Raw genomic sequence first — 27,477 nt, 5'->3', positions numbered from 1 at the left:
GACTTCCAGAGCAAAGTGTCACTCTGGCAGCCAAGCTCACATTATGTAAAACAGTTTAATTTAAAGAGAATTTTTACCTCACAAAAAACAGTGATTTATAGTATAATTGTTTTCACTTGAAACATCTGGCGAATGAAATGTTCTGGCTGGCCAACTTCGGCCCTCAGAGTTGTAACGAAGAAGGGAGCTTTTAAAAAACATATCAGGGGAAGCTTGGAGTTTGTGTATATCAGTCCATGAAGCTAAATCCATGACTCGTGTGGCAGGAAAGCATTTTAAATTAAATCTAATAACTCAGATGTGCTGAAACACAAAGGTAAAGGTGCATTTACAGCATGAAGCATGACGCACACGTCCAAAACTAATTTCATCCTTCATTCATTGTGCAACACAGCATTTAAACATCTTGAACTCCTCTTAAACGACCTCTCGGGTCAAGGCCTGAGTCTGTGTGCTGATGATGAGATTCCTTTCAAAAAAAGTTTTGGCTGCGCACATACACTACTTTACTTACTAAGGAATATATTAATATCAAGCAACGAGCCGATATCTTTGCCGAATCAATCAGGTATTTCTATGAAGGATTTTTAACCATTTTTGACCATTTCTTTTACTTTTTTAAGATATAATCGGCCTCAGCTGTGCTAAAATCCTTTGAATTCTGAACACAGATCAATTTTATCATGCAGTCGAGAGGTTTTGGGCAATTTTAAGGTCCATTTACCAAGAAGCACACATGCGTTTCAGCTGTGTGTCTCAGTCAGTCACTGTGAGGGAAAGAGGCAGTGCTGGAGGCTGAAAAGCATCAAACCATTAGCACCATTGCAGTGTTGGTTTCGCCCCGTTTGGTGAAAGTGATGCATTCAATCAGTTAGTCATGCTTGCTGACCAGGTCTCTGAGCAGCAACAGGCAGAGGGAGGCGTCCGCCCCATTTCCACTGTTAGCAGATGAAGAGCTTCCTCTGACCTGCTCTCCTGTTCTTTTGTGCATCGTGACAGCCAATCAAGTCTGTCTGCACAGCTTCTCAGTGTTCGTGCCGCAGCGGGGGCACAGGTCACAGACGTTTCTACATAAGCCTTTAGAGCCCCATTAGGGGAGAGGAGGCCTGTGTGAAATGGACCAGCAGTTAAACGCGATAACACATGACCACAGGCAGAAGCTGCTAATGACTCAGAGTGAAGATCGACAAGTTCACAGACAGAGAGCATGCAGCCTGTTGAGCTGGAGAGCTGGAGCGAGGTGGAAGGTAACTAAATACACTTACTTATGTACTTTACTTAAAAATATACTTTAACATTTTGGGAAATATGGTTATTTGCTTTCTTTCCGAGATGTTTTTACAGTGAATATGAAGCTGCCACCAGCAGCCAGTTAGCTGAGATTAGCATAAAGATTGGAAACAGCTAGCTTGGCTCGGTTAAAAGGCAATAAAGTCAGCCTACCAGCACTTCTGAATCACATGACAAGCTGAAAACATAATCAGGTTGTGTCTCATATATTTTTCTGTAAAAAAAAAAAAGAAGAAAGTGTAAACTAGATTTTCGTTTTTGGCAAAGTCAGAAATGTGTAAATTACATGTTTATTATTGAGGTTATATTAAACAGGATTCTGAACTGAACTACATTATATTGAGAAATGTTTCCTTTTTTTTGTCCTTCCTATGTCATACATGAAGAGTCATAATATTAGAAACACCTATGACAATAATAAATAACATAATAATCAACAGTGCCAACAAAAACTTTATGGTCAACAGTTGTATTGGATTGCATTAGACTGGACAGGTGTATCTAATATAGTGGACACTGAGTGTATATGCCTATAGATGACACAGCAATATATTCTAATACATGTGGTTTATGTAAATAATGATGTACACATGCTCGTGTGGTATTTATTCAACTGTAAATGGCAGTGAGACATTTATTTAGGCGGTTGTTTTTCCAACAGAGCTGAATAAGCTCACCTTCCTGCATGCACATGCTGAGGCAACAACATGATTTGTTTCTGTAAGACAACAGTCCTGTTAAAGCGCACTGCCTTCAATTGCAAACTCCAGCTACTGTGCAAAACTATCGGCTTAATTGGACGCAGTGAGATCCTGCGAGACCCTGCTGGTGCTTTCATCGTCATGCTGTTACTCACACATGGCCGGTTTCATGAGCAACCACAAAGGCAGAGGAGAAGCCGTCCTCATGGTTCAGAGTGCAGCTCCGCAGTGGGTGGCACATCCCTGTCACTGGAGCGTAACCTGGGCAACAGAAAAGACCACACAGCCCTAATGATCAAGTACCAGGATGAAGGTCACGATATTCTCATGGAGCGCTGATGATTGAGGTGGAAAATGATCTCTTGATGTGACATTATTGAACGTAGAGAGCTGTACATGATGTGACTGCAGTCATTGTGAAGGGCTCTGGTGTGCACAGCTGGCGGTCAGACACGGCAGTGATGACCACTATTAACGTCACTAATGAAAAACCCGTATATATATATATATGAACTGCCTTTGATTCAATGACGCATGTGTTTAGGCTGTCACAGTCTCAGAATAATAAAGACAAACTCTCGCCAAAATGCGCCTGATGAGTTACTAAATGAAAGTAACATCAAGTACCACATAAACACGTCCGCTGAATGTAAACACAGTGTCAGTGATGTTGGCAGCAAGTCTGCGTTAACAACCAGATGCATTCAGCCATTATAAAATATACCTTTGGGCTAACACTAACCATGAATGTGCCAAAATTATAAAATAGAAGCCTTTATGTGAGCAGTCGAACACCTTAAAACAGGGGTGGGAAGCCTTTTAGCTATCAAGGGCCATTTCAAGATTCATAACATCCTCCGAGGGCTGTATCACTGAACACATACACAACACTAACCTCTAATGCAATGGCTGGAGCTGAGTCTCTTTGGCAAGGCGTTAGATGTCAGATGGCACCGATGATCATGATGATGATGCTACTCGGTTTTGAGTCAGTCCCGAGCAGAACCAAGTCTTTACAAGAGCCGGTTTTAAGAAAGGCTGCTACGACTAGCACTGAATTCTCCTTCTGCATGAGGTTTCAGCTTGTTGGCTGTATAACACTGTCTCTGTCAGAATGCCAGCTGCTTGTTGGGCACCCAAACTCCACGTTAACTTTATGCCTACAGTGCATTTGTTCTCACAGCTCGTGCAGTTTAGCAGGTTTTCCAGCTGCAACGACTCTGGAGATGAGCCTTTTCATCCCTGCAAGCTCGTCCTCACATACTAAGGTGGACAACTTCTCTTGAAACGTGCAAAAATCCACATCTACTTTGATTTTCTTGACAGTCACCATGACGGTCTACTATTTTATGTTATTTGCTTTAATCGGGGAAAAATGTCATTGCTGTGTGGAGAATTGTTCTGTATTTCTGAGTTGCTTTTTTTGATTTGCCTGATGGGTCAGATCAAACAGTCTTGCGGGCCAAAGATGAAGGCCAGAGGTTTCACACCCCTGCTTTAAGAGCATCTTCTTGCATCTTGATTAACTCTAATGAACAGCAAACACTGTAGAAAGTTGTCACAAGTAGAGGGAACCTGACGCTCCTGCAAGACAGCTTGTACACTGAATTTCTCCTCAGCATACATAAAGAAAGTCCCAAAGTAAACAGCAAGCCTGGAAGCCTGTCATCTTTACCCAGCAGACATCCGCCCGGCATCACAACATTTCACACAGTTCACCAAACTTTTAAGCAAAGCACAAACATGAAACATAACTCGATCAAGAGGTGTGCAGCAATTCAGCTTAGCGCAATTGGTTTGGTTCAGAAGCACTCTGGTTTCCGGCCGTCTTTTGTCGGCTTTCAGCTAATTTTCATGCTTTCTGACCATCAGAAGACCTTTTTTGGCATGCAGGTAAAAAGCAGAAAATGCAGCAGACAGACAGGCGGTGATGAAGATTTTTAGAAAGCGTGTATGTCAGGTTATTTTGGTGGTGTTGGAAGAGGAACATCTGCAGAAGGTTACTTCAGTCATAGCAGAGTGGGTTTTTTTTTTTTTTGCTACAGTATGACCATGACACTTCATCAAAGCCAGTTTTTGATCCAGATGGTTGATGGTTCAATTCATAAATGACAGCGAAATGGACATAATTAGTGCTGTGAAATGGCAAAACACGAAAGCAGCCGAGGAAGCTGACCCTTTATCTGAAAGGCAGATAAAAGGGAATTTGGGAGAATGCAGACAACATTCCCGTGAAGAGGTCATTGGGAGCTTTGCACATTGAAGCGAAAAGGTGCAGCAGCAGCGGTGGCTCGGCTTAAAAATCAGTTTCTCCACTACTGGTGTCGCGAGTGAGGAGAGGGGCGGTCTCTGTCAGCAAACACTGACACACACACTGCACAGGGAAATCAGTCAGGAGAGCAGATTAAAACACTTGAAACCATTTACAGGATTTCATCACAGTGGGTTCGGAAACGCGGCTAACTCCTAATCAGTGAAACTCATTTGTGATTCACACAGTTGTTTAATTTCCATTCGCTCTGCAGCTACTCCATAAACTGAGTGGATTCTCTCTTCTATTTAGATATAGAATCTGCCATCTCACAGCTACATTTTGACAGGTGTGTGTGATGTCTGCTCGTGACCCCGGGACGCAGCAGCCGGTCCAGCCCAACACAGAGCAAGGTGCCATAGAAACCGGGCTTGTTATGAACACAACAAAACAGCAGCTATGGCAACATCTGGAGGTGTGACAAGCAAACCAGGTAGCCTCGGGTCGTCCTCTGAACATGACACATGTGCTTTAAAAGTTAAAAATACACACAGGTCAACGAAGGTGTTGAACTTGAGCACACAGGATGTTTTGTTCATTCTGGGCCCAGTTTCTCTGGCGGTTACGCTGCTCACTTCAAATTTTGTTTTGAAGGGCTGCAAAGAAGAAATACAGCATGAGGCAAATGCTAAACTGACATGTATGGTACTCCTGCTAATGACTGCATACATGTGATATTAGGGCTGAGAATTATCTCCTCATTATTCATGAGTGAAGAAGAAGTCATACTGAACTTTACAAGACTACAAAAAAACAGCAGTTAGTTTACATGAATGACGGACTAACAAAAGGTTCTGTTTTTTCTCTACATGCCAAAAACCTTCCTCTACAATATCAATTTGTCATATCCAGGGTGGCGTCAATGTCAAGTCCGCAAGGTTTTGGAAAGCTCAGTAATCATGTTCCTGTGAGGTCGCCGTGGGCAGAATTGGGTTCGTGACCTCAGCTGCAGCCTCCGCTTTTAAGTTTCCATCAACCTTACCTGGGCAAGACTCGAAGCCAACCCCTTTGTGAATGGAAGCAGATATCAGCACTCAGTCTGCACAGGCCTCGATCGAGAAAAATACAGTACCTTGCATACCTGCGGGACCAAAATCTTGCCTTGTGAGGAAGATGGCGTGGTCGTGGTACTCTGAGTGGTCTGGGTCGCGGCGCTGCTGCGTGTTGGCCCACCGACACACCTGCTCCAGGCTGCGGGATGGGTTGCCACGCTCGATCAGGCTTATAGACTGCAAAGGCCAGGAAGAGGGATTTACCACTCAAACCGTGCATAGAAGGAGAAAGGAAAACTCTACAGTGCAAGATAACTTTTAGATGAATATTCTGTGGGAAAGCTGCAAAGTGGGGATGTCAGCACATCCCAAGGCTATAGTCCACTCCCGGTTATCATGACCGTGACAGAAGATCAGACAGAAAACCAAAGCTAAGGCAATGAGGGTCCACAGACTGTGTTTCATTGCTGAAAAAGGCAACCTTGGAAATGTAGTTGATATACTGTATATATGTACATAAAGAATTTAGAGAGCGTGAAAGCTTTTATTCATTCCAACAGCTGTCAGAGTGTTCAACTCCAGCTATGCTTCATGTAGCCCTGGGTCCATATTCAGACTGTTTTTGCACCGATGTGTGATTTATTATACACCTTCCTTTTTTGCACTCTCACTGAGTACACTACTTATCAGTACATACTGGTATTATACTGGGACACATATATATTTATTACTGTGCAATAGTGTAAATGCTGTACTTGCTTATCCGTACCCACCACGTGCTTTTTCTACCCATGTTCAATTTGTGTAAAAACTGTGAAATTATATAGAATTTTTGGCAGTATATTTTTATGGCAATATCTGTATTTTTACATATTTTTTTCTTTTGTATAGTCCTTTGTATAAAATGTATATATATATATATATATATATATATATATATAGACAGTTTTTATTTTGTATTTTGTATTTCTCTACTCTGTTGCTATTACCTGCTGCCTGTAACACCCAAATTTCCCTGGCTGGGGGATTCAAATAAAGTCTTCTCTTATCTTATCTATAATAATTAACAGTCATTGTACTGTTTTATTAGGTATCATCTTTTTTAGTAATCATGACAAGTATTTCTCACGGATATCACATGACTATTTCTAGTTACTATAGAAAAATGTATGATTTTTAATTCATAGGATTTTTATGCTCCCATTTCTTTGGTAGCGGAGGTGCCTGAAGGATGCTGTAATGTTGCTAGTAGGAATAAGTGAAATTAAGTCCAAATTTCAGTTTGAATTGCACTTGATATAAAAATAACACATAAATATGTGTGTATATGAAGTAAATCCTACAAGACATAGAGAGCAGATCTTGTTTCCCATCTGCTCAGTGCATCTCAAATAAGACCAGATTTGCATAGAGAACATAAAAACCTTGTGTGCATGGAGCGTCACAGCTGAATTACAGCTGCAGATAGATGATTTGAAACTGTTGTTGGACATTGAAATAGAATGACAAATATTATATGGAAATGCTTTTGGTTAGTCTTCTGTGCAATTCATGCAAAACTCAGCAGAGGATGAAATAGCGTTGTGACTGACAAACGCAGAGTGTGAGAGGCCACTAGAAAGGAGACTGTCCACAGGAACTGGAAATACAGGTTGTCTTTCTTCTCCGACTGTGTGCTGCAAACATGACACACTCAACATGTCTGAGCTCATCTAATTGGTGCTGTGTAAACAGAATCTCTCTGCTTTGGCAACCAGATGAGTTAAACCAAATGCACAATGCCCAGCCTCTGGGTAGAATCACTCAGATATGTCAATTAATAGGTACATGAGCCTGGATGGACAGGTGATGACAAACAACACTGGTGTCTGTCATCATGCATCATTGTGCAGTAGAAAAGTAATGCTGCAGCAAGGTGCTAATTACTGAGTGACTGCTGATTTTGAAGAAGGCCTGAGGGCCAAAAGGTCACCCTATTAAAAGAGACCCCATGTATTTCTTTTATCCAATCATGTGTTCACAAAGTGGTGAACCTCGCTCTGCCCTTGCTTGTGAACGCCAGGATGCTCCTTTCATACCCAGTCATGAAGCTATCACCTGTTACCAATCAACCTGTTTACCTGTGGAATGTTCCAAACAGGTGTTTTTGTGTTCCACAACTTTCCCAGTCTTTTGTTGCTCCTGTCCCAACTTGAGTTTAAGCCAAAAAGGATCAGCACATGATCACAGTCTGTTTCATTTATTTTTCAGAAAGCGTTTCAACTCTTTTGCATTGAGGGCTGCAGATGTTCTGACTGATTGCCAGCAAACTAATACGTGGATAGATCTGATTGCATTTGTTTAGCTTCTACTTACACCTCACTCTCTACTGTATGTGCACATGTTGTGCATTACTGAATAAGAAATGACAACATTTCCCTTTATAATTCTTACATAAAAGGGCTTATTTAAGGAAGCAGCATCTAGCTAAGATTTTTTAGCATCATCTCTGGTGGGATTTTTTTACAGCGTTGCATCCCAAATTGCACGTCAATCAAACAGTGAGAGCAGCACTGAGTGGACCTGAGGCATCATCAATCACATCCTGCTAAGGGCCCCCAACCAGCCATGGGGCCCCCTAAATGTGCTGAAAATGTGAACTGTTTTCATTGTGGTGTCATAATTGACATACACTCCCTAATTCTGTTATAGCACTTAATAGCACCCAATACCATCTCAGTACTGACAATTTTTGGAAATAAAAGAGAATGATTTTTCAGGCGGGAGGTTTGAGGTTTCATGGTCAGTGTAATAAAATCAGTCAGGGTGTTACCATGCACACAGGAAACTAGGTTGCTTAGAGAAACCAGGTCACGCAGTACCTGTAGTAGCTTGGTTGCTGTAATCCATGTATACATGCAGCAGGTCAGAAATAAGATTTTTTTTTTAATTGGCAAATTATTTCAGCTGTAGAAGTGTTATATATAGTATATAACTTATACATAATATACTGTTTTGGAGGCTCTGTAGGGAATCTTCCCAATATTGAAATGCATTCCGACTTGAAATTATTGTGAACACGTGGTTGCATCTTCTGTTAATCCAGCTGCTCTGCTGTCAGTCAGACACAAGTTTTCATCATGCACATGCTCACATGTAAAAGGCTGATTAGAAACCTAATTACATATACCATCCAGCTCAGGTTTCTCTGATCCCCTAGCCCAATAATGGAAACCAGGTTTCTCGTACAAATGACATTAAAGAAGTCAGATTACTGCAGAAAGCCGACTGTATTCCAGTCATTTAAATGCCTGCACCGATGTAGGCAGAGAGTATTTCCACATTCTGACAAATGAGCATTTCCACTTTCCTGCCCACAATCACATTAGAAGATCGATGCCTCCCTCTTCTTTGTAAGATAAACATGTGGGTTATCTTAGCTTGTTTTGTTTTACTGTAGTAGCTTTTGGACAGAGCCAAGACTACTAGCTTCCCCCTGATTTCAGTATGCATGCTAAGCTAAGCTAACTTCTCGCTGGCTTTGGATACATAACTGCACAACTGAGAGAGAAGCACTGTTCTTCTCATGTAACTCTTAAAATTCTTTTAAATTATAAGAAATACATGTTGTTAATGCAGCTTTTGCACAGGTTGTTTATGTCAGTATTATTTTTTGACTGATTTTACGTGTCATGAATTGTCGTTAACATTTTTTATTTGGTTGGGGTGTCGCGTTATCAAATCTTAACACGAGCCACCTCAATACAAGTACAGTTGATGGAGTGTCTGGCAAAAAAAAAGCTGTGGTTCTATTATTTTTCTATTCGGTCATGGTGTCAAGCACAATGATTCCCATTCCAGACAAAAGGCAATAACAGTAATGTAATCATGCCATGCTACGAATGAACAGAGATCCATTTGTATGGAAAAAATCTGATTTCAAACTCAGTCCTGCACCAAATGTCATTGCCTCTAAATACATATTTCCACATAATAATAACAATCCAAGCTAATAACAATCTACGACACCGCTCACCTGTCGGTACCCGACCATTATCATGCGGACAAGGACGATGTTGATGTTGGTTCCCAGAGATTCATCATGGTAGATTTCATCAACCTGAAAGGAACATGGAAATGTGAAGGACTAACAGTATCGAGTCTGCAGAGCGTGTGCAGGCCGACAGCATAATGGAGAACAACAACGTTAATACAGACATACTGCAGTCCAAGTCTGTGGGGGGAAAAATACAGTGCTTCAGCTCCAGACTAATACATAAGGTAAGTGTGGGCAACATTTTCATCTGAGAATTACAAAGCAATAATAGAGGACCTTGGTGTCTTTAAAAGTAATTACGTACTGAAAAGGACTGAAGTAGTTAATTATGGCTGCTACAAGAACGCAAATCAAGGCGACTTTTGACAGGCATCAAAAGGAACGGAACATTATCAGACTTCACACAGCAACCGGCTACTCTGGATAATCAAAGGCACGGAGGAGGAGAACAAAAGGATATAACACTGGTGGATGCAGCTTTCCCTCTGGTGGGAGAGAGAAGACGGCAGGGCCCGTGCCGGAGGACCGGTGCTTTATCTAAAATCCACCGATTTTATTTCTGAGGCACAGCGTCGTTGCCTAACCACGATGGAGTTTGTTTTTTTTTTTTCATCTCTTACAACAAGCTTGGAATCATGATGAAATGTGCTGTTAAGATGTTGGCAACCGTCCAATGAGACCGGCGTTGTTATGCAAGCCTGACCCACAAATGTTTCGACTGCCATTTGCCTTAATAATAACTCTGTGGTATGTAGATGCTTAACCCGCGGCCGAGCTAGGACTCCATTCAAATCCCATAACCAATTTCCACTCGAGTGCGCTTTATTTCCATCAAACGGTCGCTACACGTCGGCACTCCTCAGGGGCCCCATAAAGTCGATCGACTGCTTCACTTTGTGGATGATAAATAAAGTTCAGAGGAAAATAAGAGGCGAAAAATACTTTTTCCATAAATCACGAAGCAGTTTGGTTTGGGCATGTCGGTTATGGGACGCAGCAAAGAAGAATCTGGGCGACTCTCGATCGGTAAACATGGAGTCGTTTAGCTTCACAGAGCAGCCTCACACTTCTCCACGCGACATGTGAACTTGTTGCTGAGAGGAAACACATGTTGACAAAGTCTTAAGGCGTGTGGGTTCACACCGGAGGTGACGGGCTCATAAAACTTTACTTGACATGTTAGTTGACGAGCTGGGAAAATAATTCACGCGACATCTGTGCATAGTTTACCAGCATCTTCATCTTTTGTGCAATATTCTATTCCTGTTAAGAGAGAATGAACCCACAGTTAATTAATTTTCTACAAAGCTAAAACTATCAAAAAGTCAGTTAGAGTCGCAAAGTGGAAGGAGCAATGGCGGCTGCTTCGGGCGCAGACGCTAAGACAGCCAAGCTTGGTCAAATCAAAGCAGGCTGCAACCAAAAGAAGCCTCAAGAAGCTCCCAGTTGGCGAGTGATTGAATTGTTTAATACAGTATGTATATGAATAAAGGCTGAAGTATAGTGTGATGCATCGACGGCTTCATTGAGTTATTTACAGATTTAAACAAACCTGTCGGGTTGCTATTCAGGAGTCCCGTGTTTCTGCTTTAAGTAACAGTGAGGATGCTGTTAGCAGCTCTATGATCTCTCATGTGCAGATGGATTCAGTTTTGTTTTATGTGATTTTAACACCTCCGAAAGTTGTGACAGCAACCTGTAATTGGGTTGCTCAAAAAACTGACATTTTGAACAACTCAATTGTAATACTTCTGTAAAAAAGCAAGGTCGTCATTACTCTGGGTAAAATCTCACAGCCTGCATTTTTCAATGAGAGTATTTCCTGGGTGAGAGATGGGAAATTAAATTGTACTTGCTGGGTTATTCATATATTATTTTGTTCTGCTTTGAGCACCATAAACCAAGTCCCATTCTCATTCATTGTACTGGTGTGCTAGCAGAAATGTCAGCCAGATTTCTCAACACCTGGACAGATAAAACCCAAATTAGAGTAAATGCCACTGCAGGCAAGTGGGTGATATATGAAGATCATCCTCGAAAAGCTAGTTTTGTCCTCTCTTGAGCGATTGCTTCAGCTTTTGACGTCAAAAGCACCTCGCATCTACCTAGAGTGCACCACTTTACACCCTTGGTCACGTGCCGACACTTGATGAAGATGCTTCAAATCGATGGGGTCTAATCCACAAAGTCCTCTGTTGTCACCCTCAATAAATACCATTACACGCTTCCAATTGATCTCTCTTTATTGAAGCAACAAGGCTTCTGACCAACACCAAACACAGAAATCATCTGTCTCTCCACAGTCCTGCCAGCATTACACCTTCCAGGCAGAATGCGCTTGAGCTCCTTCTCCTCTGATCTTTCAAGACGAAAGTCGGCACAAAATATCATCATCTGGGGAGAAAACATTATGAATACTGTAAACAACCTCCTCCTCAGTGTAATGTCAACAGTCACTGCAACATCTGTATAAAGCATTTCTTACACTACACTTGTTTAATCTCACCCTCAGACATCACGACTGATGCTCACGTCTGCGGCTTCTTCTTCATAAGAATGTCAAACATCCAGGCTCATTATCGCTTGGATCCGCTTTTGAAATCGCTTTTGATGTGTGTTTGTGAAGCCGTCGCGGTGACAGGAAAGAAATAGTGGCGTACAGCATTAATCACTTTTCTGTTGATCGCCCCTCAGTCTGTCAATAACATGCAACTCGGATCTACTAAAGGTCATCAAACAATTGGTGTTGCTGGACACTGTAATTTACCAGAGCCCTGAGGTGAAGTCCAATGTTTTCATTGATGCTACAGCAGAGGGACTGAACAGCTTTGATGGACAGAAATAACTTATGTCCATAGAAGCTTTAATCTCCCCAGCTGCTGCTGATGAAAGCACGGGCAAAAGAAATCCAACAAGACGTGCTTTTCAACGAAGAAACAAATAACTTGAGAGCACTCAGACGCGGAGCAGCTCAACTTTTTTTCTTCTTTTTTTCACTCACCTTCCATGAAATCTCCGCACTTTGTTTTTCACGGTTTAAGGATCAAGCAGCTAATTTCAAATTTAGAATTGGGTGTAGTCCAATGTCGAACCCAGAGGCGGCATGTGCCCTCCTCCAGGCTCTTTCAGCATCTGCTCTTGTGCAGTATAACAAAAGACGCAAATGGCCAGAAGGTTCAGATGTGGCAAACAAAATAACAGAGTGCTACTCTTTGCTGAGACACCAACGAGTGCGTGTCACTTAGCTTTCTTTGGGCAGAAATTATGACCGTGCAGAACAAAAGCTCTGTCACTGAAGAAAGGCTACCTTGGCTTAAGTCCAAATTTGCTCTGGGACGCAGGGTTACACCCAAGGTATTTAAGCAAATATTCCATTCACAGAAGCCTATTCAGGCCAATAAACGCTGCAAAGAACACTGGAGTGACCCCAAGTTCTCCCAGATTTGTTACGCGCTCAAATTCCTAGCCTGGTCTATACTGACCTATATACGTGTATTTATGTTGGACCCAAAGCGGAGGAGCTGTTGAAAAATGAGGACGCCCTCAAAAAATAGCATCACAAAAGTTCCATGACGACTTTTGTAAACACTGAAGTTGCATATTTTTCCTGACGGGACTCGGGTCAAAACATTTTGGTGAGTCCTGCCAAGGGAGGGGCCAACCCCACGTCTACTGGGATAATTACAAAGCCAGGAGGAGGGGCTGGAATTGGACTGTTGCGGCTGGAAACGAGAGTAGCAGCTGTGGGCTACAGGCGCTAGGTGTCCCTGGCTTGTGTACGGCATCGCATCGACGTGGACAAAACCTGGTCCGCGCTCAAACAACACAGCCATTGTGCGGCAGGCACCGCAGCAGTCACCTTGGCTTCGCGCAGACAGGATGTCCAGTAATCAATCCCTCAGGGAGAGTTTCTCCAGGTGGTACTACGCATTCTGCAGCCACGGAGCAGGGATTCAGAGGGATTTGAGCGGGCAGAGCTCTTTCAGACACAGCAGCCCTATGGCTTACGAGTGGAACTAAAGACTTTAGACCCTCATTTGTTTGAACTGCGCCTTTCTTCGCACATTTCTCTCGTCAAATGATACTTAGCACGAAGGGGAATGTATGACTATTAAGAAGAAATGGACTTCACTTGACAGTTCAGTTTAATTTCCTGTCTCTCTGGACAATGATCTGATAGTTGTAAGTGCGTGTTGAGAGCACTAGACGCTGAGGATTCAGAGATTGCGGAGCGCGGATTCACAGTATAACCAAGCAAGGTCATTAAAAATAGGACACGTCCCTCTGCCAGAGACATTTGGGGATGGAACCTGAATATAATATCCTAATTAAATAAACACATCATTCCACATAAGCAGAGCTTGGCAGTGCGGGCGGGCTTCTGGTGCTGGTTTCCATGGCTGCCCCACACAACTCCCACTCAACTTTCTAATTGGTCTAGTGCAGCTAATCAGACCACCATGCAGGGCCCGAATGGTAACTGTTACAGAGTGAAACCAGCACCCTGTGAAAATCTGACTTGGGGGATTTGGGCCGGGTAAGTAGATTATGGTGGTAGGAGCTGGTGGAACCCGTAATGAACGAGCTGAGAGTTTCTCCCCTCTCCACCTCAGCGTAATCCATAAACAGCTAGAAAAAGTGGGGGTTTGGGGAGAAGTGTGGCAAGGTCTGATACTAGAGAGGGCGAGGAGGAAAAAATAACTCCACGGGTAGATGAAAGCATGGAAAGATCACCAATCTGAGCAGCATTTTCATGTCAGCAAAGGATATTTCCAGAGCTGCAGCGATAAATCGACTTTTTAGTCAGTAATTGATAGTGACTATACTGACAGATTCATAATTTCAAGTCATTTTTCAATAAAAAATGCCCAAATTTGCAAATTGAAGCCTCTCATTGTGAACTGTTGATTTTCTTTGTCATATATAATAATGATCTGAGGCTGGTTCACTCTTACTACTTCACTAAAACAATTTCTTGACCTTGATTCGTCAATAAATCCAGAAAAAATTTAGCACATTAATCAGGCATGAAAATAGTGGTTAGCTGCAGCCCTGGATATTTCATATTTCACTTTATATTGCTTGCATGAGCGAGCAGCAGGTGGTGAGAGTCTGATGGGCATTTCACTCAGCGGCCAGAGTAGACTTACTATGTTCATGAGCGTGAGGACATAATTCTGCACATGCTCCTTGCCGTGGAAGCGCACCACCGAGTCGTCCACGGCCAGCAGCACCTCGATGTTGTAGTCGTCCTTCTTCGCGTGCCTCCTCTTGCGCTCGGACTCAGACAGTTTATGTGCGACGAGATCCAGAGCTGCGGGGAGGTTCGCGATCCCGAAGTCTGCCACTGCAAAACACGGCCAGCACATAAACAAGTCGGTGAGCGGAGTGCGGGAATTTGGTGCATGCGTGCTATTTCTTCTCTTATTTCAGCGTCTGTGTCAAAAAATATCTCGAGATGCTCGGGAGGAATCGTTTGGGATTACTGACAAGACTGTGAAACCTTCAATCTCTAGTCAAAGTCCTCAGACTTCCGCAGACTCACAAGCCTATTTCCTCTCTGCCTCACATTCCACCTGACATATGCATACAGAGCATAAATCCCATCATACCAATCCCAAAACAAACGAATAAAGCACGTCAGCTGTTTTCTGTATGTGTTACATTTGCTTATATTATGTGTGTCAGAGTTGAATTGAACGTGAATTTGAATTTAACAGATTCAGGCTGCAGCGGAAACTGTGAGATTGGTCTCCGGAGATGAGACGTCAGATCAAAACGATAAGCTGAAAGGACTCAGACAGTATGCATCCCTGCCAACACAGCACAGTGACAGAAAATGTGTTTGTGTGGCCACTTTTAATCTGAATCCGGATCTGCATGATGGCACACATAGTAATAGACAATTATGAGCTACATGCACCAATTATTTTCAGCAGCAGTTGATTAAAAAATACCATGCCTCATCTTTCTACCACATTTCATAGAAATCAATCACACGTATCTGCTGTTCTGGTATATAAACAGTCAAGCAAACAAGCCAATACATGATCTCTCTCTCAAATGTAATTGCAGAATGTGTTGACAGAGATAACACGTCCGCCACCTTCAAACATCCGTGGCATGTGTTGCTCAAAGCTACGAATTACTGCAATCTTTTGTAGATAACAGTAGTGAGTCACATCATCTTATGCATACCAGAAAATCCTCTGGACGAGGTGTTTTCAGACGTACGAGGCAGAAAAACGCGAATGAAGGATGAATGCATAGTTCTGTGAAAAAAAATTCATACTCCAGACGCAGTTCATTTGAAATAAACATAAATAACATATAAATGCATAACAGACGGAGCAGTTGTGGCCGAGAAAATTAAGATAAATGTGTTCAACAACTGCAAAAACAAAATCTTTAATAAGCAGTAAACAAAATAAATGCTTGCAAAGCTGTAATTGTAATTAGTGCCACATATTCTTACATGCCAGGCACAGATAAACCATGTACAGAGACATTAATTGAGAGTGCCAGCACATTAAATGTTATTTCAGTTCAGGTTAAAGTTTGACTACATCTTGAAGAGTCTCTTTGCTGTTGCACAAAAAGCCCCATCACCTGTTGTAAGGCTTCATTGGGACAAAAGGACAAAAGCTTTCAAGCAGTCGAGTGTAAGAACAAGGCCACACTGATTGTTCCCTCTATAAAAGTCATCTTGCGAGAGTGAGTCAGTGATTAAAGGTATTTCGCACATAGGTACAGAAACAGTAAAGGAAAAGGTAAAAATGACAACAATGATTAGACGCAAAGGCGAGATTCAAATCCAGCATCAGACAGCTGCATCACTTTATAGAAGAACGCAGCCTGTAAAGATAAAAATGAACAAAACGCATTTCACAAGGGCGGTAAAAATGGCAAAATAGCAGGCTTGGAAAATGTGAATGAGTGATCTGATGGCAAGTGTTCCTGAGGATGAATACGCTGAAAGGATGTGGAGTCAGATGAAAAGAGCCACATATCAGACACGGGGAAATGGAGTGAATTAGTGAGTACAGGGAGAGTCTTCCAGATGCTCAGGCTATTGTTGTAGTAAAGGAAGAAGGAATAGGACAGGAATTCACGATGGAGCTGGGTCGTCTGCGCAGGAAAGGTCACCCCACCCCTCCCCCAGCCTCAACGACCCCCCCACCCCCCACCCTCCCCCAGTACGACCACTGGAGCCAAGCATTCCTCACTTTACCAGCTGGTTTAGGGAGCACTGCCTCTGCTGTTGAGCCTAATAAATACAGAGCAGTGATGGGAGTTTAGAAGATGCAGAGTTTAAGGACCGTACCAAAAGCTGAAGAGGGTTTCAGACTTAGATTTTGTATGGATTTTTCCAACCACTGGTTTCCATCCATTTCACTTCTGTATGTGTATCAATCCATTTCTGCAAAATTAGTGCTCATACTGCTTTGTGCTGAGAAAAAGTTTGTTTGTTCAGATTATAAAGTAAGTATATAAGTTTGTCTCCTTTTGCTAAAGTTGCAAACATTTGCCTGTTCACAAAGCTAGCGCACACAGAGCAACGTTAGCACTCATTTGGGGTCGTGTTTCTGGCCCCACAGTGAACGCAAGTCCAACATTCACCCTTCTTATAGCTCTGTTTTGGTTTCCACCATCTCCTGTGTACGATATCGTGGTTGGGTGAGTAGTGCACAGTGAGTTACCAGACCTTAGTTGAAAACAGCTGCCTGCTTCAGCCGTAAACAAGATCGGGAGTCTCTTAATAGATGTTCGTGTTAGAAATGAATGGAAAACAACTGTTGCCTGAAACAGCAGGAGAAACATATTCAAACAGTTAGCTTTGATGTAAAATATAAATCAGTAGCAATAAAAGGGAAAATTCCCGCTAAACCACTGGTGCTTTAAATGCAGCTGAGCCCTTGCTCGAATATTCATTTATTTATTTTGGACAGTGATGCTGTATTCTGTTCTATGATGTACTATCACACACACACACACACACAGTGCTCCATGTTTCCACTGACATCACGCTGCCTCTCCTCGCCTACCTTCATTGTGGAGGTCCTCCTTCCGCTGGCCCGTCTCCCGTTTAATCGCTGACCTGCGGTAGACCACGTGGACACGCCCCTTCACTTCCACGTCCTGCTGGCCCTTCTCGAGGGGCTCGATGAAAAACTCCCCATTATCAGTCCGGATCAGACCTGCCTGGAAAAAGAGGGCTTCAAATTAGTGCAATCCTCCTCCCTCAAAGGGCGGTAATTCCACTGGAGCCAGTAATTATAGTGTGCCTGATCAATTGGAAGATTTAGAGAAGGGTTGGATGTGGGGAATGACGCAGGTAGACAGAATCTGGGGCCCTTCAAGCCCTTCACCAAGATCTACTGAGTGCCACCATGATTTCACATGATTGTTAGTAATGTCTCAGTTCAGCCGTATGTTTCCATGTGCTTTATGTCTTTCAACGAATTCAAAGAAAACACCTCTGCTGGATATAAGCTCGGATACTGCAAAGTTCAGGGAATTCAAAGCCTGTGTTGAAGTTTTACAATGTACTTGAAAAGTACTTGCTTCTCTCTCTTTCTGTATGCTACCTGCAGAGAGCAGCCATAATTGTGCACCAGGGTGGGCATGCTGACCTTTCTGTTGACCCACTTTCAAACTCAGCTCAAAAGTCAGTATTTCTCTAAGCAGCACTGAATTGGGGGTCAGGCACAATTGTCATGTCTGCCTCCTCTGATGTGGATTTCTCCCTGACCGATTTTTGAATGCAAGTGAAAAATGGCCCCCCTGGAAAGAAGACCTCGCTCTCTCATTTAGAGGGACGGCAATCATAAGGTGACATTTACTGCTGATTTGCATAACTTCAATAATTTTGAGTAGCTTCCCTGGAAATATTATGAATTCGTGTTTCATCACCAAAATGAAAATACACCAGATATAATAGCACGGGATGCGGCATTTTAAATTACAGGTGACTTTCATCTCCAGGTGGACGGCAAAGCGATGTCACCGCACTGCATCCTCCTTTTTAGCAGCTGCAGGTGATAATGCAGCACCGTGATTGGCATTGGCGCAACATATAAGAGAATACATGCTGATTTCCACAAAGTAAAGTTTGTTTCAGGCCTCTTCGTTGTATACTTAATGTGGGTTAAGGTAAATATTTAGATGGACGGCATATACAGGCCAACGTCCAGCTCTGGTTCACTCTCACACTGCAAGTCGTATTTACTCCTTTGTCCCAGTTTGGTGTAATTGTGATCGCTTAAACTGCTTGTGACATTTACCACATAACGTCACTCTGCACTGATTCAGTCCAGGCATAACTGTCTATTTTTTTCCTCAACATGAAAACTTGTTTGCTGTGGCTATTCTTAGAGCCCGGCTGATGCCGTCATTACACAAGCAATCAAGTTATTAAATCAAGCGTAATTTCTCCGAGTGCTGGACAAATTCAACCACGTCAGGGCCATTTTGTTTCTACATTACCTCACACACATTTTGGGCAATTATTTGCTGATATTTCTGTCTGCCTACGCATCAGATGATTACCTCAACACAAAGTCAGCTAGTTTGCTCGTAAACCTACCGGGTTTATGTAATGCTTTCATTCATAACTGTTAAACATTATGAAAGACTTGGACATCAGCAGGCTTTTGCATGTGCATCTTTTTAAGAAGGTGGTTGAACGAATAGGAGAGAAACTGTGTTTGTCAATCAGAGTATGGACGTAAATAGAAAATATTAGTGCAATGTTCATTTTTATTAGCCTTGTAAACAGCTTCCTTTTCGGAATATGAGCAAAAACAGAGTATCTTGTGCACGTAAACGTAGTTTGTCAGTGTTTTGATTGACTCTCACAGCTCTCATAGTGTCGTTTTGAGTCACAGCAGGCAGCTCTTTGAGCGAAAAGGCTCTAAAAACCCACTGTGCACTTCCTGCTCAGCACCAACACAGTTAGTGACTAGGTGGTGAACACAGTGGAGCATTTAGGAGCTAAATAAATCCAGATATTTCCCTCAGGAGTTGGTAGAGACCAAAAACTGAGCTAATACAAAAGTGAATACTGGGCTTAAATCCATCAGGTGGTCAGATGCTTGACTCCAAATGAATGATAATGTTGCTCCACAGCTGCTGAATGCAGAAATAAGTAACCGTTTGCTACCAAATTCACCATACCAATTTGAAAGGTGTTGACAATGTGTTTGCAACTCATCTCCATTGCCCCCAAGTGGATGAAAAAAATGTAAGTACACATTTTTGTACGTAAGACTCCTTGTGAGACTGCTAGAGTGTAACGTCCAAACACAATCTGCTTTTCACTGGATGGTACATTTCCCTCTGCTTTGTCTGCGCTGTCGATGGGAAATCACATACACCACCAAGCTGTGAGTAAACAAAGGGGTGTTCTTGTTTAATCATGGCTTGCTGTTCCAGTCTGTATGTGAAATCAATATCGACATTTGTCCGAAGCTTCCACTTCCATTATGTTTCGCCATTCATCATTGGTGGGAGGATAGCGTCCCAGCTCATGCTGGATGAAAGGTGAGGTACGCCTCAGGCAGGTCACCGGTCTCTCACAGGACTGACACTTCGCATTCACACCCACTAGCAGTTCAGAGTCACCATTTAACCTAAAGGGACCCCCACATGAAGAAAGGCCCTGTGTTTTGCCCATGGTTTTCCTGTTTAGTATATTTTTCTTGAAAATGTAGTTATGGAGCATATTGGTGGACAAGTGGTGTGACACTGCAGCATAATTTGTACAAATCCATCCAGAGGACATTGTTCCCTCATGTCTCCTGTCACACTGTCATGGGCTGTGTCCAATAAAGGCCCAAAACATCTTGACTAGTTAATTACTGAACAACCCACATCCCAGTGTGACCTAAATGAAGCAAAAGCAATGCTGCATCATCTACAAATGAACTAATTTCTTATATGAGTTGATATATTGTTTCTATTAAGCTTAATAAGCACAAACTGTGCTTTCTGAGCACACTGCACAGTGCAAATGGCATTTCTCATATCCCTGCTCCCTACAAAGAAAAAAGAAACCCATCCAGCCTATCATTATGCTCATGAAGACGGCACACCAACAAGATTCTGGCAAGAATGTGTGTATTTACAGCTGCAAAAAGCAATCTAAATACAGTGCAGCAAAGAGGAACACTGTGCCTAAAAAAAAACCTCAGGGCTAACAACAGAAACGCTGTGAACTGAAGAGTGGAAATGTGACAGAAAGGGCAAAGAGGAGTGAAAGAATCTGTCCAGCCCCTGACCAGGAAATGCCAAGTAAGACATGCTCGAATACTTCCTCTGTGGTCTCTTATTTCAGCAGTGGATGGAAAGTGAAGCCGGGTCTGTGAGGGGAGAGCAGCAGCATCTGGAAGGGCCTACAGAGGAACCAAATGTAAACATATGTACACAGAACGGTGAAGTCTGAGCTAGGCAAGGGTGTAGGTTTGCTGTCAGAAGTGATGGGGGTATGAAAATCTCCAAATATCATCTAGTTCCAGCCTCTCAAGTTTGAGGATTCGAGTTTGTTTGTTTCATTACATTATAAACTGAATATATTTGGGTTTTGGTCTGACAAAATAAGCTCCACAAAATAATATCTGACATTTTGTATGCTAAACATATAAGTGACCAATCTGAAATAGCATATTTTAGGAAAATATTATAACAGGTTTACAGGTAATATTATAATATTACCTGTAAAACAAAACATAAATTACTATTCCCCAAAACACTGTATTTGTTTTTTTTCCAACCTTTATTTGTGTCTGCAGGGCTTCCGGTCAGGCTGCATCCCTAACGAACTCCATCAATCAAATACTTTGAGTGGAAAGCTCAAGATAAAAATCATATTCAATGTTTGTAGTCTGTAGCTTGTAGCCAACAAACATATTCAATGTTTGTAGCCTGAGAGGCAAAGCTCAGGGCCTAAGTCCTGCAGAAAGCTGATAGCAATTAACATGATTATATCTGGTTTGCAAATCTGTGTGCAATCGCACCCATTAGCTTCAGCTGTACTTTATATTTAATTGAAGTTAGCAGCTAACATGTTAAAAAATTAAATGGATAACATTTATTACCCTACCTGCTTTGTATTACAGAATTGTTAATGTGAGAGTTACTATATAAATAGGCTCAGTTTCTTCCAATTTAGGGTACTGACCTCTTTTCAGAAACAGGAAGACAACGGTGTAATTAACGACAGCTGGAGCCAAGAAATGTAACAGCCACCTTACTAATGGTTAAAACTATAAACCAGCACGTGAATGACATGGATCCACCATGTTCTGAACAGACAAATGACATACACTAACAAAAAGTAACATTTTCATTTGGAAACATAAAAAAGCCAACTTAACAAACTACTCAGCCCAGTGCTGGGCATGATGGGAAATGTGGGCCATCGCTACAATATTTTAAACTACATTACAAACCAGAGCTGAGGACCAGAGAGCTGCACACTCTGCTCTGCTTTGGTTGCAAAATGTGCATAAATGTAGTTATTCAGTGCCTTTTTATTGGGCTACAGCCTCGCATTTACGCACATATTGTCCAATAAAATAGACTTGAAGTATAATTAAATGCTTCACGTTGCGTTTACACCTGTGAGCATGCACGGAGGCTGTGCGGACAGCTGCATGGATTAAAGCGAGAGCGTATCTGTTGCGTGAGACGCTCGAGTGAAAAAAGGCATCTGATATGCTTGTCTGGGCACAGAGTGACAAGAATGATTGAAACGTCTTTTTAGCTTGAGTGTTGCGATATAGGGGTATTTGCAGGGACAAAGTGATTCACAAGTGAAAAAGGATGTGGGACAGGGGCGTTAAGTGTGCGACCTCCTCTCACAGAGTCACAAATAATAAAAGTCAAGGCCAAAATCTCACTTTTGTTTTGGCTTCTCCTCATCACACAGAGCTGACTTTATTATTTGCACAAGCATCATCTGTGAGAACTAATTAGCATGTCCAAATCACACACTTTGGCGTGTGTTGCATTTATTGTTTTTCAGATTTCAAAACAGTTTAAAAACAGAGAATACTGCAATTAAATCATGCGCTGAAGTAGAGGCAATGAGGCATCCAGCTGTGTCACTGACTCCTTAAAAAAAAGGCAAGTACAGCTAAACCTTAGGCTCACCAGAGCACTAAATTCCACACATCGGTAAGAACAACTTTGAAGGTGGATACTTACCATATGTAACTATCTGAGAAAGAGGCTTCTTTTCTTTCTTTCTGCTTTCCGAACCAGCAGCTGGAGTGTGCCACCTGCTCAGTGCAGCGTGCACACTGAGGCAAGGATCAAATAAGCTGCCGAAGTTACTTCACAGCTGGAAATTTGTCTTTCTAGGACAATATTAACCGTAAATCAAAGTAAAAATTCAATTTTATTTTTTTAAGCTCTGGATAGTGTCTGCAGGTATCCATTTCATTTGCATATTACCCCAACAATCTCAGCACGTACTGTACAGTCTGAGAGGCAAGACCCGGGGAAAAAACTGCTTACCAGACCCCTCTTTGGGTATATTAAATGAGTGAGTCAACATTGTTATCAATTCAGATCTTCTCTGTGGTGACTGGATACGAAGAACAATATTCAGAGAGACTTAAGGGAGGCAATCAATGTGAAACCGTAACACCACCACCACCGGATATTAAATTGTTGTGACACACATCAAACATGGTCTTTTTGCATCTTTTACTGAGGTAAGAGACATCCCTGCATAACACTGAAAAAATGGAGCAAGTGCCGCAGGCCACGGAGGTTTGAGCGAGAAAATCAAAGTCCATCCGTCGTTAGAGGAGCTCAACCTGTAATTTGTGTCAGATTGATTAGAGACATGTAATTTCAGTTTTAGGCACTGAGTTTGTTGATCCACAAATGTGAGACAGGCAGGGAAAGAGGAGAGAGGTAATCAACTTTCAACCACCGAGATCAAGGCACACATAATAATTTTCCTGAGGTTATTATATTGTCCGTTCTAGGCCAAATCTGACCTATAACGCGGGACGAAAAAACACTTCTGGCGTGATATTCATGAGATACTGACAGCGACGGGCATGCTGGTGATGCTGGATGAAAATCCTTTGTGGTGAAATCAGGAAGATCAATAAGCTGCGGAGTAAAGCACGGCTGAGTGGTGCCGGACTCAGCAGAGTTGCGGGTTTGAAATAATCGTATGAGACAGCTTGTGGGAGCAGGGGATTACTACCTGATTCCTTTTTATCAGCTTTCACGTCTCACTGTGCAGGGCCACAAAGGGCAAGCATGGCTGGTGATCAAGACGCAGATTATAAAGAGAAAATTGGGCTCATAATCACTGGCACTCATCTGCATAGGACTGCCATTAAAGAGGAGATTCTAATTATAAAAATGTGTAATTATAATCATGTTGAGCACTTAATTAAAGAAGAAGATTTCATACAAATGCTATTAGTAATAGTAGAATGGTCGTAGAAGAAGTGGTAGTAGTAGTAGAAGTGGAAGTTACAGTAAGGGCAATAGCAGTTGCAGCAGTAGTAGTAATACCAGCAGTATAAAAAGTAAGTGTGTGTGTTTGTGTGTGTGTGTGTGTGTGTGTGTTTGCACGTGCATCTCCTGTACTACAGTGTGCGTTTGGACGAGCACATGTTTAGGCAGACGTGCTGTAACTGCAGCAAATAAAGATTAGGCCGAGAGGAAATAAATCACGTTATTGGCTGAGATGTCGGGGCTCCACTGATGGAGCTCTTAATTTAGTGGCTTTACCTCCGTGCCAGCAGAGTACTGGCGCACCAGAGGATACTGGAATACTGGACTGGGACCAGCCCCGTACAGAATTCCTGCAAACATTCATGAATAGAACAATTTACGCAAGCATTTTCCATCTCCAACGGATGGAAAAACGCCCCCACCACCCCAACCCCCACCCCAAAAAAGCAGACTGACTACTGGCTGCTGCTAGGTGGCTCTCTCTCCTTTTAACTGATGGACACCGAAATAGCGCTCTTCCGACTGCGGTTATCCGGCACTCGTGTTTCCATCACACATGTAATTCAATCAGCCCGTCATCTGCGCTAATTCCCAACACATGAGCAGCACCGGTATAATCATATCCATCACTCATCGCTCCATAACAATAGTTCATGCTCTTCTGGAGCGCACAGCTGTTGCGATCTAGCAGGAGTTACAGTCAGATGGGGAGATTTCGCAGACATCTTGGTCAATCACACAGAAATTATATTAAAATGAAACTGAAAGTGAACGCCCGTTGTAGAAGCCGATACCTTTCTTTGCAGCCTCAGTCTGGATGTGCTGCGAGGCCAAATATACCCACAAGATATCAGATTAATTTGCAGCTTTATTGTATGCATGTCTTATCCGTCATGATCTTGGAATGCCATAAATCATGCGCCCCCAGGCACATGGCAGCAGACCAAATTAAACTAATCTGTTACTGGTGATGCCACGCTATGAGGGGGTCATCTGTGTTTGAGCGGCCTCACTGCAGAGGGCACACCGATAGCAAAGCTTATCGTGGAAACTAAGTCGTACTGAAGTGGTTCTTCTGAGCACTTTGTTCCCAGCACTGCAAACGCTATGGGAATAAAAACACAGAATATATCTCTGAAGCTGTGATATACATCTTGTCCAATCCTCCAACACAGCATGCTTCTGTTCTCCATAAGGGAGCCTGTCAAACATACTTTTGAAGATGGAGTGCTGGTGGTATATAAGAACGCACGGTATAGTGCGTATCAGAGATTTGGCCCACATGCAGTGACCTCAGCTCATGATTCACATTCTTATCCCTTTCAAACTGGGTCCTTTCATCAGACATGATCTCCTCATGTCCTTCCACATCAAGCAGACACTTTAGACTAAATAATTTGCCTGCGAGCTGTTTGCGCACCTTCAGATGCTCCCCAACATCCCAGCATGCACCGACAAGTCCGTGTTTATGTTGGCTTTGATGCAAGGAAACACGTGGACAATATTCCTACGAGTCTGACTGCAGCCTTTAAAGAGCGAGTTCATCCGTGTCACAAAAAACATGCACGTGAGTGTTATCTACTCACAGAAATAAATTCGGTTTCACCTCTGAGACTTCTGCCGCCAATGCAGTTCAAAAGAGACGAAAGCAAGCTTTGAAATTTGACATTTTGAAAAAAGTCAACAGAAGCACGTCTTTCCTGACACCATGTCCCAAAAATACACATGTGTGTACTACATACACCCCAGTGTCAACAACTCTACCTGGAAATCTTCTAGCATTAAAAAGAAATGAAAAAAAAAACTATCCCCAGAAATGTCAGAATCCATGTTTCGGAGGAAGAACAGACCCAATTCTCATCTGGAAATACTTAGAGAAGGATCTCAGACTTGGGTCTTATCTACAGAACAAATTCATTGAGATGCTAGTCATGATGGTTTTGCCACATTGGTTCACATTTGTTGCCGGCTTTCAGATGTTGTGACTGGTCATTGATCGATCGATCTCATTCAATCAGTACTTTCTTTGTCTCCTTTCTTTAACTACAAATTGTGCTCAGTGAACAAACCCGAATGATTGGTCAATTTCAGTATCGCGCTGCGCTGAAGGAAACAGGGTGGAAGATTGGTGCATGTCTTTCAAAGCAAAGGTTTGTGGAGTAGGAAAGGGGGTTGGCTGCAGGCTCAAGAGGTGCTTTATATTAAACTGTAAATTTGCTTTGATGAAAACCTAAATATTCTGCAATGTAGCAACATGGGATTCTTTTGAATAACTCTGCAATACTAGAGGGTTATGTTACCTTAAACATACTGTGTTGCAGCGTTGTTATTGAGAAAATGCCCATTGTGGTAGGCTGTAAATACTACTGTATCTATAGGCAGCCATGCAAAGTATGAGTAATGCACTCATATCATAAGTAGCGCAGTAAGGTGGCGAACGAAAGCTAAAGAAGTACAAATGCTAGCAAAAAAGAAGCTAGCAGAACGAAAGCTAGCAGAGCAGAAGCTGGCAGAATGAAAGCTAGAAGAAGTACAAACGCTAGCAGAAAAGAAGCTAGCAGAGCAGAAGCTGGCAGAATAAAAGCTAGAAGACACACAAAAGCCAGCAGAAAAGAAGCTAACAGAACAAAAGCTAGCAGAGCAAAAGCTGGCAATCGAAAGCTACAAGAAGTACAAAAGCTAGCACAAAAGAAGCTAGCAGAACAAAAGCTAGCAGAGCAGAAGCTAGCAGAACGAAAGCTGGCAGAGCAGAAGCTAGCAGAACGAAAGCTAGCAGAACTAAATCTAGCAGAACTGTGGGTAGCACAAGGCGAAATACTTTCCTTCTCACCTGCTACATTTCAAATTGCAGACTGGAGAACTTTGATGCTTCTATTTTAATCCTTGCAGCGTTATCTATGTTATTTCTACACTTATTATCAAGTGGGTTTTATTCTCCATCTTATTTTACATGAATTTCCTGTCCCTGTTTTTATGTTCATTCTGTCCTATTTTACATGAGGCACTTGGTTCATGTGATTCCATTGTTTCTTGTTTCTATACTACTATTGTTTCTTTGTTGTAAAGTACTTTCTCGTAGGAAAGGTGCCATACAAATTCAATTCATTCACAGAAAAACTATCTTAATGTGATAATAACTGCCGTCTCTGGTGTGCTTAGGTTTGTAACAAACAATACCTTTCATATCGTATTGGTAGATGCATCATGCTGCGTAGTGCCACTGTGTCACTTTTAGCCTTGAGACACTCAAGGGCACACAGTCGCCTTTCAGGAAATTACCTTGTGATTACAGAACAGAACACAGCACAGCATTGTCCACACCCCACGCGCCGTTATTACATTAAGAAAGAAGTATTGACTCTGCAGCATCTTCAGCATGGTTTGTGTTATACAATAAAACTCTGAGAGCATTTGTTTGTGCTGTGCTGGTGCAACACTGTCCTAACGAACACATGAAGAAACAGATGAAATTGTGGGCCTTTGTTGAAAATTTAGGTTTTCTCACTTGACGTGTCGGACTGTGATTGTTTTCGTGTCTGTCTCATTTGAAGGGCTTCAGAAGCTCCTGGGTCAGGAGGTTATCTTTGCCCCCATTCCACGCGTCATTCCTGTCAGAGCGACTCACATGGCTGACACAGAAAAGCTAAGGCGCCGCCACGCTCA

At 42.4% G+C, this 27,477-nt stretch overlaps 1 protein-coding gene across 2 annotated transcripts in view; it reads right to left on the bottom strand.

Moving 5' to 3' along the window:
- Nucleotides 1–27,477, bottom strand: part of LOC121624630 (A disintegrin and metalloproteinase with thrombospondin motifs 14) — a 46,969-nt gene that overhangs the window by 17,013 nt on the left and 2,479 nt on the right. The window contains exons 3-7 of one of the 2 annotated variants that reach the window (XM_041962426.1): nt 17,376–17,532; nt 14,481–14,677; nt 9,310–9,393; nt 5,375–5,531; nt 2,147–2,252 (exon numbers count right to left, since the gene is read on the bottom strand). In XM_041962426.1, coding sequence (XP_041818360.1) covers nt 2,147–2,252; nt 5,375–5,531; nt 9,310–9,393; nt 14,481–14,677; nt 17,376–17,532 — 701 coding nt within the window. The remainder of the gene's footprint in view (nt 1–2,146; nt 2,253–5,374; nt 5,532–9,309; nt 9,394–14,480; nt 14,678–17,375; nt 17,533–27,477) is intronic. The other variant, XM_041962427.1, reaches the window with a different exon arrangement.

Source organism: Chelmon rostratus, chromosome 21 (assembly GCF_017976325.1).
Source record: "Chelmon rostratus isolate fCheRos1 chromosome 21, fCheRos1.pri, whole genome shotgun sequence".
NCBI classification, from domain to species: Eukaryota; Metazoa; Chordata; class Actinopteri; order Chaetodontiformes; family Chaetodontidae; genus Chelmon; species Chelmon rostratus.
The sequence above is the reverse complement of the archived record's forward strand: the minus strand, read 5'-3'. Positions and strand labels throughout refer to the sequence as shown.